At 41.6% G+C, this 14,463-nt stretch overlaps 1 protein-coding gene across 2 annotated transcripts in view; it reads left to right on the forward strand.

The window, feature by feature from the left end:
* tafa3a (TAFA chemokine like family member 3a) overlaps positions 1-9,682 on the forward strand; it is a 128,377-nt gene extending 118,695 nt beyond the window's left edge. For both annotated transcript variants that reach the window (XM_052075327.1, XM_052075328.1), the window contains one exon: positions 8,985-9,682. In XM_052075327.1, the coding sequence (XP_051931287.1) occupies positions 8,985-8,996 (12 nt within the window). In that variant the 3' untranslated portion in view covers positions 8,997-9,682. The remainder of the gene's footprint in view (positions 1-8,984) is intronic.
* Positions 9,683-14,463: the final 4,781 nt, after the last annotated feature.

Genomic DNA, 14,463 nt, shown 5'->3' on the forward strand with positions numbered 1-14,463 from the left:
GCTGGTGTTGGCCATCTGTCATGGCACCCCCTTAAACCTCTCTGCCCCATTGCCCCGTTCCGTGTTTGACTCGTCAAACGCTGTGTCGCCGAGCCACCTTGTCCATTATTCATGTCTACAGGAGACCCGGACGAAGCGGAGTCTTTTATTTTAGCCGGGTTAATAATTCAGGCTCTCCAACACTGCCACGGGGGGAGGCAGAAACATGAGTGCAGACAAGTGAGGTGGCCCAAGAAGAAATCGTCACAAGCTCAATGAATCAGTGAGCGTTTTAGACACTTTATGCCATGAAAATAGAAAGCAACAACACAATTTATTTCAAATGTTTTTGTCAAGTTACTTTTTAGCTCCTTACCACTGACAAATTTCAACGGTTATTCTCGTGACCAGAACTCTAAAATGTCAAAAGTAAAGTATCAACTGCTCTTCAAATATTCAGAGTGCACTTGCAAATTTATTGGTTTTGAATGATGATCTCCAAAGATGTCTATATTAGCCAGGCTCGATGTCCTGCTGTATACGGTCAGATTCTATTTACCATCTGGAATGTGTTCCAGACCAACCCGTAATCAATGAAAATCCGCAGTACAGAGACACCATCATGTAGTTTTAGCCCTCTAACATGCTTTAACATAATCAAACTTCATTTAACCCTTTTAGGGACAGCGGTTACTACAGTGGACAGCTTATCATATTATTGGGTTACAGGGTGCTAGAAAGGGTCAAATTTATGAAAACACAGTGGTTAAAGACACTTTTAAAGCTCAACTTCATTGCCGAAGCACTTTAAAAAGAAACACATTTGTCACAAAAAAAAAGAAAGAAAAACAACCCAAACAAAATAATAAATTAAAGATGAATTTCTACAAGTCAGTGAAATATATCTCTTTCAAAACAAATTCATGCAGTGCCTTCTGTGTCTTAGACCCAAGTGTGATGCTCCTTTATGTTGGCCACCTGCTGTTCCGCCAGCAGCCTGTTGGGCAGCCATAAGTTGTTTGAAGTTGTGATCAGGCTCGCAAAGAGGAGGCAGCAAAGAAGAGTTGCCTTCAGTTTGGCATTTAGCATATAGCAGGTCTGGTTTCACTCCCTTTCATTTCATATTTTTACGAGCACTCTCAAGTGATACATTTCCCTAATTAATCATGACGAATAACATTTTTCGACATCTATTTTCTATGAAACTTGTAACAGATATTTACTCGAGTATATTTGGATTCAAAGACTGCCCTGGTAGCTTTCTCTGATCATTGAATACAATTCTTCTGTATAATCAGCTGTTGAATAAAGCCATCAAAACTGACTTAGCTTGACCGGCAGCTTTGTTATATATTCTTCTCAAGGAACAATTAAAAACAAAAACCCTCTCGCTTACATCTTTAGTTCAGCTCCCAAGAACCACACACCTGAAAATGTTCAGGAATGAACTGAATAATGTTTGGATCTCAAAAAGGCAGACATCGATAACATGTGAAACAAAACATGTTTATTTCCAGAAAAATGCAAAACCAACAAAGTAGAAACAGAAAGCGCGGGCAACAAAGAGCCATGGAACTAGAGCATGGACAGAAGGTTCTTGCAATAGGCAAGGTAAGAGTAATTTCTGATAATAAAGAAATCCAAACAGCAAGAGTCCACATACACAAAGCCAAAATCAAGAGCAAATAACTCAGGAGCGAGAGATCTAGAAAACAGCACATGATGCACAAGAGTGAACAAGCTCACTCAGCCGATGAAGAATGGCAGAAATCAGAGTCCTTATGTACAAGGATGATTACAGCAAGGAACAGGTGCGCAGCTGTAGGGAGGAGGGTCTCCAGCCAGAGCTGAAACAAGAAGACACCAGACATGACAACTCCAGCAGAGTTGATTTGGGGCCCTGTGAAGGTAACTTGACCAATGTCGCTTGCTGCGAGATGACGTACAACAAATATATTTTGGCTTTGCCAAGTGCGCAAATTAATTTAGATGTTGCCATCTAGCGTCAATCAAGTAAATCCGACAATCTATCCATTTTCTGATCCACTTATCCTCACAAGGGTCGCGTGGGGTGCTGGAGGCTATCCCAGCCGTGTTCGTGCAGTAGGCGGGGGACACCCTGAATCGGTTGCCAGCCAATCGCTGGGCACACACATACGAACAACCATCCACGCTCATACTCACACCTAAGGACAATTTAGAGTGTTCAAACAGCCTGCCATGCATGTTTTTGGAATGTGGGAGGAAACCGGAGTACCCGGAGAAAACCCACGCAGGCCTGGGAGAACATGTAAACTCCACACAGTGAGGCCGTAGCTGGAATTGAACCTGGTACCTCTGCACTGTGAGGTCGATGCGCTCACCACAGGACCAACGTCAAGTAAATCCATTCATCTGTTACCCGAACTGCTTATCCTGACTTGGGTCAAACAAGGATTCGCTTGGCTTACTTTTTTTCCAAGTCCATCTCCAGGGGGTACGCCCTCCACCACCTATCGAAAAATTAGGCACTCTGAACGGCCACACTCAGACAGACAGTTGGCGTCATCGCTGTCAATCCGATGCTCTATATTTTTCAAAGTCCTTCCAACCATTCATCCATCCATTTTCCGCACCATTCTCACGCGCTGATTTTTTCTGCAGTCCAACTTTGATGTTTCGCAAATTTGAAAGTTGAGCTCAGGGGCTTGTCGCAAGCATAGCACTGGCATATCCCAAATTGAAGCACTTTGACGCCAAACTGCATGTTCGGAAGAATAGTAATAATGTTCCACTACAGCTCCACGAAGTATGGTCTGGTCGGAAGACGACCGCAATGCGAGCTCCTTGGCTGCCTGAGAGACGGGTGTCTGCGACACATCAGTCCAATAATCGTTGGGGTTAAATAACCTGTCTCTCGTATTACTTCATTGTTCATTTGCCTTTATTTTAGCTTAAGCCTAAACTATAACACCAAAACATTTATGTATAATACATTTGATATTGTTAATTGTATGACAGTAGTATGTGTGTACCCCACTTTTGGACATTTACTAATTGTCACCATGTTGCTTTTCATCACCGACACTGTGCTATGTTCACAGTCCAATAGTAATGTCAGGAGCGCATTTCACTCTCAATCAAATCACAAAAGGTCGTTGATGTTTTTCTCACCTGACGACTGCAACGATGATCCTCATCGAGTGCGTAACGGTCACAAGGGATTGCGTTTCTTGATAAAATGTGGAAAACAACAATGTGGCTCCCACCACACTCACACATGGGTGTATTCATATTAACCGGAAGTGAAGGCAACCAGCGGCCTTTTTATTGCGCACTCTCACACCTTGCAAGCAAGCTTGTCCGAAGCTAAGGTGACTTTTTACGTTGAAAGTTCCACTTTTTTAAATTTCAGAAACAAATACAGGACAGTAAGTTGTTTCCAAAATACTTCTGACACTGCGTAATGTACTTTTGCTGAATAAAAATGGCCACAAAGAATCAATCCTAACACTGGCCATCGGCTCACAGTAGATTGGTACCACCTCTAAAATTACTCTTCGATATTCTTGTAAGCCACTGTAATAATACAAACAGTTTGAAAATGGCTGACAGTGAAATATGGTACTATGTATCGCATGAAATACTGTATAAGATTTCACATTCTGTACTTTTTCACTTAAGGACTTACATTCCTACCGAGTATATCCGGATACAAGTGTCTGTGTGTGTACTGAGATACAGAGTGTCAGTTCTTTTGCCACCTATGCTGAGTTAGGTGTTTAGACAAGATTTTGAACCTTCACCAGGCACAAGTGTTTTGTCTGATCCCAAAGCACCTATACGCATCAAACCCTGAGCAGCTTTCACCTTCTCAGCCTTCTCCCTTTAGGTGATTACTCACCGATAACCCATGACACCCCCATCGTGTTGGGTCGTGCTTCCGCCGCATCTCTCCCCTTATGCCGCAAGTGTAGCCAGAGAGGAACAATCATATTTTTCTTTTTTTTCACACTCTTTCCAAAGTGAAAATGAGATGGCATATCCCAAAACAGTAATCCCCGTCTTCTGCTTTGGATTATCACACTGTTGGAAAACCTGCATTCCCTTTGGAAGTGCAGCATCTGTTACTGTAATGTCAATAAATATTTACACAGCAGGAAGTGCAGGGCGGATGTTGCCTGTCTGACATAAAGATGAATTGAGTTGGGAATTTAATTGAAAATGAATCCTGAATGAGTGGGTCAAGGTAAAGACCAAACTGTATTTGCGACATTGAAGGTGAAGAGACTGAGGCTTGATGTCACACGTTTCACACTTTTATATATATTCTTGGAATCAATAGATGTCATGTATATCATGTATGAATGTATATATGTATGAATCATCTCTAAACAAAATGAGTATCATGAAAGACCAAATGTCGAGGAATCTATTTTGTATTCAGTCATTTGCATATTTTTTTGGCCGTGCAGATTTATAAGCAATCAAATAAACAGTGAGAACATGTTGCTCCACCATCGTGTAAAGTGTCTCAAAATCTCAAACTGCATTTAGCAACCATTAGAACACGGACAAAATTATTGCTGTTCTCGTTCGCTGCGTGAAAGTCAACACTGAAGTCAGCCAAAGAAAATGTTTATCATTGACCTTGAAATATTCATTGAAATCAAACAAACAAACTTAAAATATGCAACGTGCACCGGATTAAAATCCTTTGAGCCTCAAATGCCCGTTTTACCTTCGGGAAACTGAAAAGTCAAACAGAAAGCATCATGACACTTAAAACAGTCCTGAAGTGTGGACATAATTGTCGTTCCAACAAGTGGAACATTTTGAAATACACAAACAAAACCTGACAAACGAATTTCCTCACTAGTCAAACTCATCATCCAAATTACACTTCTGGCATACGTAAGATGGTTTGCCACTTGTCAACTCGGCCCAAAATGACTGAAACATGTTTTCCCAAACTACCACATTTGCTAATACTTGCTCTTCTTCAAAGTTGTCTTAAAACACAATGGTAAAGCCTGAATCTGTCCTCTACCTCTGACAAGTCAGTGATAGGTTTTTCATCTGCAAGATGATTTTTTTTAAACATAACATACGGTGTATATATAAACTGTACTTTTAAAGTGAATTCAACAAAATGTCAGTATTCTTTTAAATAATTTTGTTATGATACTCACCATTAATGTAAATGGTTTTCCGTTCCTCACGATTGCTCAAGATCTTGGAAAACGAGCGGAATTATAGTCAGCCTGCCGGGTCCATACGCAGAGTTGCTGCTGGCTAGATTGCACCCCGCTCAGTAGCTTGCACACTTGCTTTCTGCTGTCTCTCGCAGTTTCTTTTCTGTTTCATTGATGGTATTTTGTCATTGGAAATTAGACACAGCGCAGAACCTGTCCTTTCCACAAAGGTTGAATCCTTCGGTCCATTCGTCCTGAAGTGTACTATGCTCAACATCTTTTTTTCTTTTTGCCATTTTATTCATCGAAGGATTAGCTTTGAGCTAATGACCGAGCGGGCTGGTTCAAAAGGTGGCATTTACCTGTTTCCCCAGCAACGGCCAACATAGGCCAGTATCATCGAATTAAAATTGCTCCTGCAACTGCAGCCCTGAATGGGACATGAGCTGTGAAAAAGCGAAAATATTTTGTTTGATCTGCCAGCCAGATGCAAGCATCAAAAGAGCCACACCTGGCTCACGAGCCATAGGTTCCCGACCCCTGATCTTAAGGAAGAACATTCGTATTCCACTTTTCAAATGGAACCTCTGGTGCGGAAGATAATTGCAATGTGTCAACTTACCCATGTGACGACAAGTCCCGGTCTCCCCTACTTGTTTTGGCAGATTTCATGCTCTCTGTCCTCTATATGACTCCTCTTCCTTATGTTTAACATGTGTGATTATTCTTGTGCTGTTCTACTCTTTCAACACGTCGAGATTCCGCCACTGACTCTCCAGAATCCTGAAAGATCCTGTGCAAAAGGGGGTGGGGACACAGACAGTTCATGTGACTGTTTCCCTCTTACTCTTGAACACTAAAAACTACATGTACACATGACTTGAACTCTCGCTGTTTCAAGCTCCCCGCATAACCATTGAAAGACCATGTGGTGGAAGCATAGACAGTTCTCAGGACCCTCTCGAGCTCCCTTTTGAACGGTTACAACCTTCCCTTAAGCATTGACGGCAAGCGCAGTATAACAGTTTGAAAATTCGCACCGGCACCACCATTTTCCACACACTTCTACATCTAAAATCCCTTTTAGTCCATTCTAATCCAATTTGACCCGAATCAGCCTCAGCATACAACTAACTTTGTAGCTTTATTAAATATTGTCGTTGTAGTATATGTAGATCAAATTTCAGAGTGAAAAGATGAGTTTTTTCTTTGCTATCAACTGCCAAAACAAATCTCCAATTTGATCGGAACTTCATAGAATGTTTTAAGCTGCAACAAAATACATACTTGCATGCCATCAGGATTTTCCCTCCTGCTTATGTAGGATGTGTCAGTGTGGCATGATGTCTGCGCTCTCTGGTTGCCAACTGGCTCCTAATGCAGCAAAAGACATTCGTAGGTGCCAGGTGGCGGAAAAGGGATCACATTTGGCAGGTGTTTCTTGTGTGTGCTGTGAACGCATCACGGTTATGAATTCCAATGAAAGAAGTGGAGGGTCACCTCTTGCGGGCTGTGATTTTGCAGCTTTTATATACAGTATACAGTACATACGATACACACTATTAGCATGAGCAAATGTTTTTAGTTTCATTTCATTCATTCATTCATTCATCTTCCAAGCCACTTGATCCTCACTAGGGTCGCGGGGGGTGCTGGAGCCTATCCCAGCTGTCTTCAGGCAGTAGGCGGAGGACACCCTGAATCGGTTGCCAGCCAATCGCAGGGCACACAGAAACGAACAACCATTCGCACTCACACTCACACCTAGGGACAATTTAGAGTGTTCAATCAGCCTGCCACGCATGTTTTTGGAATGTGGGAGGAAACCGGAGCACCCGGAGAAAACCCACGCAGGCCCGGGGAGAACATGCAAACTCCACACAGGGAGGCCGGAGCTGGAATCGAACCCGGCACCTCTGCACTGTGAAGCCGACGTGCTAACCACTGGACTACCGGGCCGCTAGTTTCATTTCATTATCATGATATTAATCTAACCATATTGCATCTTTGGGTCATTTCAAACTCTCTGTAATTTTTTTTTTTTTTTCCTGGATAAGAACAATGTTTTGGGGCTTAATTAATGTTTGTCCGACAAGTAAATCACATTTTGGGGGCACCGAGATGGTGGAAATTGCTTGTTTTCATTTACTCCCCCCACCCCCTCCGACCACTTAAAGATTGCTCTCTGGTTGTCATGTTGATTAAACTATGCCCGAAAACTCGCCAGCTTTTGTCAGCGAGTGTATTGTGGTGGAAGAGAATGTATTTTAGAAGTCTTGACCATGGAACTCATTCATCAGAGCGCACTGGAAAGTTACCAAAAAAAAAGCGCCCCTGACACCAGTTTGAAAAATGAACACTAAACTGGGTGGACAAGTCTTTCATAATAGGAAGCTCGAAAAAGTCTCAAGAACCAATGCCCAGAATGGAGTAATCGAAAAGCCAATTCCAGGGCTCGTACATTGGTGAAATCCTACAAGTGAATTTCTCGAAATGAGACCCAATCAGACGCAGGTGTCATACGCAGAGGAGCCATGCTCAATTGTGAAACTTCTTTTTTTTTGTCACTCTTGCTTATCTTATATGAATGGAGGATCATGTCAAAGTTTGACAATGATTTCCAGAATTCGCCATTAAAAAAGAGGGCATCATGGCTCTTTCGATGCCAACCACAGCTTCAGTCATTGAAATTGATTAATTTGAATTCATTTTAAGATAATTAACTGTTTTATACCAGATAGATCATCCCAAATTCCTTCTGCAGAAAACATAAAAAGATCACATGTTCCACGGTTTCTATCCATTGCAGTCTCGTCAAATGTCAAGTGGATATTTCTTTTCCTGCCTATGATTGCTAACTGATTGCCTTTGGGCCTCTGGGTTATTTTAGGGTGAGGTCATATTATTTTCATGGGGGAAAATATGAATAAAACATGGAAGCTTTTTCACGTGCCCTGAAAAATGAAAAAAGTGAACGATTGGAACATATTCTTGAAATGCTGCATATTGAGTAAAAGTAATGATTGTAACTTTACCATGTATTTACAATCAAGGTAGTCCTATGAAATACACCCTTTTCCACTGCATCGAGGACCAAAAATAAAATTTCACGTCACAACCACGGAGTTTGGCCGAACTCTGCGTTGACCACACAAATATGTTTGCCATCGTTAGTGTTGAACGTGTTTGATATACACGATTGTCGGCCTCAGCCATTTTCTGGTCAGTTCGCTGAGGGAAAATGACTCTGAACACATCCCACACCACCAGCTTAGTACCGTATTATCTTTCACAGATGCCATCATCAGACCTTTGCTGACCATGAAAGGAATTTGGGGGTGGGGGGTGGTGGGGGGGATGATTGCATTTGATTATCAGTATGTGCGTACAATGCTTCCAGAAATGTTATTTCAAAGTGGCAGGCTGCCTTACCCCAAACTAAGTCACCACAATTCAGTGGAAAAGTGGCAAAACTTTTATTCTCTGGGCAACATGGCTGGGGGGAAATCTATCCAAAAGCAGTGGTAATACCGGTAAATTATATTACGCACAGGCTTTATTCGGACCACTTAAATAGCAAAGTAGTCACAAATGTGAGTGTAGCTTAATTTTCACGTGCTTTCATATCATGATTGCCTTTTCGGTTGAGTATTGTTGGTAGAGCAAAACAGAAAAGAAGAAAAAGACCAACACAATCGATAATAATTTGCAGAAGGCGGTGTTCACTTTTACATATGATTGATGGTGCAGAGATGCACTCGATTGTACATTTTATGGATTGTTGTTTATGAACACTTCTTTCTAACTTTTCTCTCTTTCCACTCTTTCTAGGTCACACGATAGTCGTCTGTTTGGGACCAGTCGTCGTTTATTCCACAGTAGGACTCTTGGATATAATTTTTTATTTTATTTTATTTAATTTTTTGGTAAGGTTGTTGGAAACGAGAGACCAATAGTGACTTTGGTCTTAGATGGACAGTCCAAAAACGGAATGGGGCTTCATTTAGGACTGTGTTTGCGAAAAAGATCACCAACTTTAGAGTCATGAGTGACTCGACTCCCCACCCAATGTCTCTTTGTGTTATAGTTTACTCCGACAGACCAGAGGACTCCAACCTGAAGATATTTATTAGCTGAAAGATTGTGGATTATCCCAACAGCAGACAAAAAAACTAAACAAAACAAACAAAACAAGAAAGGAGAAAAATGTGATGTGATACCTTTGTGTTTTTTCTCACCATGTAGAGATCCCAAGACCCTCAATGCACATTTGTTCTCAAGATCAAGCGAGACAAGCATTTTCATTCCTTTTAGCCTTATGAAGAAGCTACATTATGTTTCATCGAGTTGTTAGAGGATATCAAGTCACCCACGAAAATGGCTTGAAATATAGGAAAGTTGGGGGCGCTCTGATAAAAACACAAGGATTTTTGCTAAAACATTTAAATGTTATTTGTTGTTTTCAAAGCCTGACAACCACCATTGATTACAAATGTCAGTATTATCTCAATAAATCTAACCTAATGAAAGATGCAGTCTGTTTGGATTTCCACTGCACATTGCATGGGTAGTTTTCAAAAGTTGTGCTCAGGATTTTACGGAAGTGAAAATAGGTCTGCACAAAAGAGAAAAGAGTCTCATTGTGAACATCCCCAAAAGCAAGAAATCCATCTGAAATCTGGTCCTGAGAGAGACAGATAATTATCTCTCACCGTGAAACACCTCAAATGCCATTTGATTAGTTTCCAACAAGTATTCTTCACCTCATGAGCCTTTTGTTTGTTTTGAGCAGTAGTTGAAACAATACATCCTGTTGGCTGTACAGAGGTTTTTCTTCTTTGTTGTTTTGTATTCGAATGATTTCCCCCCGGGTGCCGCATCTCACAATCACCAAAAGTTACCTGTCCAAAGACAATAAAAGTGTCAGCTCGGAGGCGCAGAACCAGATGGTCACATGACGACGTAGACGAATGACTGGATCGATCGATGGGAGTGACTGGTGGACAAGAAGGATGGATGGTGTGTAAAGTTAATGGGTAATGGTGCAATCTTGTAGGTACATTAAACTGTATGGATGAGTTCATAGAAATAAGGATCGTTGAACATGAAGTAGGTATGAATTGGTTGGGGAGTTCTTTTGTTGATCAGGTGACTCAATAGACAGATTAACGGCTTGGGGAAAATATTGAAAAGTGGTGGATTAATTCACGAGTTGCGTGGATGAATCTATGAGGAAGTGGTGGACAGATTGAACTGGATGGATTAGACTAAAAAGCATGTCAAAGATTGAAGGGTGGATGAATTTGGACGAAAACTGGGGGGGAAGACTGACCAAATTGAAGAAATGGAGGAGTGGATTTAAAGAAAAGATAAGTGGATAGACTCAAATGTTACGGATGTTATGGTTGGTATTATTGATTAGGGAAAAGAATGATAAATGGCTGGGTAGATGACTGGAATCAACGAATGGATGGGTGATGCTTTGAAAGGCAAGATGGATGGGCTGATGGGCAGATACAATAGATGAAAACAACAACTGGATTAAAAGATGGATGGAATAGTTAGTGGATCAATCGATTGTGTGAGAAACATGTAGATAGGTGGTTCCTATTTATTAAATTGTATATGGATCTGAATTTATTGGTGGAAATGAATGGGTTGGTGGGTCTCGGTGGAATAATCAATGCATGAATGGGCGAATGGATTTGTGGATGGATAGATGAAATTATATGCAGACAAGTATTCTATCCACATTTTTCAAATGTCACCTCCATGTCACAGATCGTGAAAGAATCCAATTAAAACAGGAGCCGCTCTTATCAGAACTTGACTCATTGCTGAGAGCTGCACTTCCAACACGATCGCAAGTCAAGTTGCTATGGTGACTATGGTGATCCATCCTGCCACATATCTGGCGAATATCTTTGATGGCCAGCGTTGTCCAGTAATGAGCTAAAAATACTTTGGTATCATACTTAAGTAGAAATGTGGTGTATCTATACTTCAGTGGACTAGTTATTTTTCAGCCAACTTGAAACTTCTACTCCTTACACAAACAAAAAAGCCCTGTGACTATTTCGGTTTGGATTGTGTTCATTCCAGTTCATCATTGTTCAAAACATCAATCCGGATAAATCGTGCTAGTGCAGGTTTGTCCTAAAGAGGTCCGTGGCCTCTCCCAACCGAGTACTAACAGCGAGGAGGTTTGTAGCTAGAAAAGCCAACAAATCATTGCACATAGTGTACCTGATCGCGCTTGAAGGAGTTCTTCAAAAACAACTCATTTTGAATGTGTTGCAAACTTTGTGAACCGAATGGAAGTGCCACCAGCAACCGGATTGCAAATACTGTATTTTTCGCACAATAATGCGCACCTAAAATTTTCTCCCAAAAACACAGTGCGCCTTATAATGCGATGCGCCTGATATATGGATCAATATTCTGATATCTTGGACGTAGTATTGAAATGCCCTGCACTTTGTGACAGCCACGGTTGTGAAAGCTCTATATAAATAAAACTGTATTGTTTTGTATTGTATTCCCTTTAGCGTAGCTTCATCTAGTGGATGCATCGTGCGAATGCAGCCACTATTGGAGCTTGTATTCTATGCATCTTATAATGCGGTGCACCCGACAGGTGTATATATGAAAACAATTTTAAAATAGTCCATTCATTGAATGTGCGCCTTATATTCCGAAATGCCTTATGGTGGGGAAAATACGGTACTCGCCATCAAACTTGGGAAAAGCATATTGAGGTAGCTGAAAGTTTATCATCGCAAAAGTCGATGGTGTTAGACTTCAACTGAATGTTATAATAACAGTTTAATTTGTAGCAATATGTAATACTTAGTAGCTCTATCTATTAGTACATGTTCTACGTTTACTATGGCTGGGTACTGTGGCTTAGCAAACCATGCAGCTGAAACAGTGTTTTGAAAGGCACTTATAAATAAAGGGTATTATTACAGTCATACCTCGGTTTTCAACCATAATCCGTTCCAGAAGGCTGTTCGAAAAACCGATTTGCTCGAAAACTGAAACCTTGCTCTTTAAAAAAAAAAAATCTTTATTGAACACGTCTATTCACAATGGAACGCGACCCGGCGAAGCGTCACTTCCTTGTGTAAGGAAGGCGAGAGGAGTCAAGTGACTCATTCAAGTGCGCTCAGTTTGTTCGAGAACCTAAATTCGGTCGTCATCCGAGGCATAAAAACTCAAAATTTTTTGGTCGAAAAACGATTTGGTCGAGAACAGAGACGTTCCAAAACCGAGGTTTGACTGTATTATTTAAACTTTCAATGTAACATTTGTATGAAACATTCTAATCAATATGGGCTTTATTGAAACATGGGGGCGGGGTTTGGTGTGTATCACACCGATGGTCACATGGATGGATTCCAAAAGGGGGCGGGGGAGGCCAAGCCAAATCACACCAGGTGGTGCTCTAGCTATACTATAGCTCACCTTGTGAGGAATCCAGGTATTGTCACTCCACGGCAAGTGTAAAAAACACTGCAGAAAGATCATGATATCAAACATAAAAATTAGGGAAAAAAAGGTCAACGCTCAGTCCCGCAAATCCATCCCACCGGATGCATTGAAGGCAAGGAGTGAGGGGGCGGTGTTTCGTGATCCAGCTTGTTTGGTTAGAAATCATTAAATTACAGTAATGACTAATTTCTCACTCCTGCATGCGAGCCACCCGAGACTGCTGCGAATTTAATAAAGAGCTAGCGATGAATTATAAACAGGCAGCAGGAAAGGCTTCATGATTATACAGAGTAATTCAAAAGTGCATTAATAAAACAATACAGAAACATCGCTAAATCATTTGAGATAAAGGTTATTTGCATAATTCATTAAGATTAATCAGACAGAGGGAAACATATACCAGTCCGTTCAGTGGAAGAATCCCTTTCTCTCCACAATAATTGATGCAAATCTACCCTTGGATCTGACAATTAACCTCTATGCACTTTACAGGCCCTTCCACGGAGAGAATACAATCCTCCCGTCATGTGGGCTAATATTCTATTGATGATGAAAGACCTCTTTGTAGCAGCGCTCCTTTGGGTTTTGTCGCTTTGTCATAAAAGACCTTGCATGGAAATGCATCCGGTGTGTTTGGAATCCGCAGCTGAAAGAATCGGCTGATTGTCATGCTGCGCCATGTCATTGACTGACAATTTGCTTCTCTCTAATCACATGAGGTATATATACTTGTGTTTGGAGTTTGCTTCAGTCCAGGTAAGTCTAGAATTGTCTTCTTTACTTGAGCTGATCATCCAACAATCCTCGAAATTCATTGCTGTCTAACACAATATAACCAAGGTTGTTTGAAGTTGTTTGAATTTTGCAGAATTGTTTAGTCATAGTTCAGGTGTGGGGTATTTCTGTTTGGCCATGTGTCTGCAGTGTGTGCGACGTGCAGATTCGTTACATAATTGGGCAAGTGTAATTTGGAGACTTGGTGACAAAGTGCTCACTCCACGGATACAATCCATGTTTTCCCCTTGTATTTATGGCCACCCTTTATGATTAGGGCAGCAACTTCAGCAAGCAGTAGCCACTTTTCTCGGCACAACCCTCGTAGCTCTGCCCAATCTCTTTAAAAAGCTGTACTTACCATTGGCTCAGCAGCAGAAGCGGTGGGGTAAACCATGGATCATTTGCATGAGATAAGACCTCCCCACAAAATCATCATCGTCATTCTCTTCAGCTTATCCGAGGTTGGGGTAATGTGGCAAAAGCTTAAGCCCAGACTTTCTTCTCCTCAGTCACTTCATCCAGTTCATCCTGGGATATCCCAAGATGTTTTCCAGCCAGCCGGAAGAGTCTCTCTGGTGCATCCGGGGTCGCCCTCGGAGCCTCCTTCCAGTGTGCCATGCCCAGAACACTAAACCAGGGAGGTGCCCAAGCGGCATCCTAACAAGATACCTGAGCCACCTCATCTGGCTTTTCTCAATGCGTTCCTACTGTGAATCGTGACCGAAAGAACAGATCGCAGATACAAGTGGCTGAAGTGAGTTTCGTCCATTGTGTGTCTGGGCACTCTCTGAGAGATACAATAGAATACATTCTGATTTATATAGCGCTTCACCACAACAGACAGCATATTGAAGATGCTGCACCGAGCCATCAGTTGATCTGCTGCTCCATCCTCCCTCACTCGTGAACAGGGCCCCAAGATACTTAAATGCTTCTACTTGCGGTGGGATCATATCCCCGAACTGGAGTGCTTGGAGCTCCATCCCACCCTTTTCGGACTGAGGAAGATGGGTTCAGATTTGGAGGTGCTGATTTTCAT

The sequence above is a fragment of the Hippocampus zosterae genome, chromosome 9 (genome assembly GCF_025434085.1).
Source record: "Hippocampus zosterae strain Florida chromosome 9, ASM2543408v3, whole genome shotgun sequence".
NCBI lineage: Eukaryota > Metazoa > Chordata > Actinopteri > Syngnathiformes > Syngnathidae > Hippocampus > Hippocampus zosterae.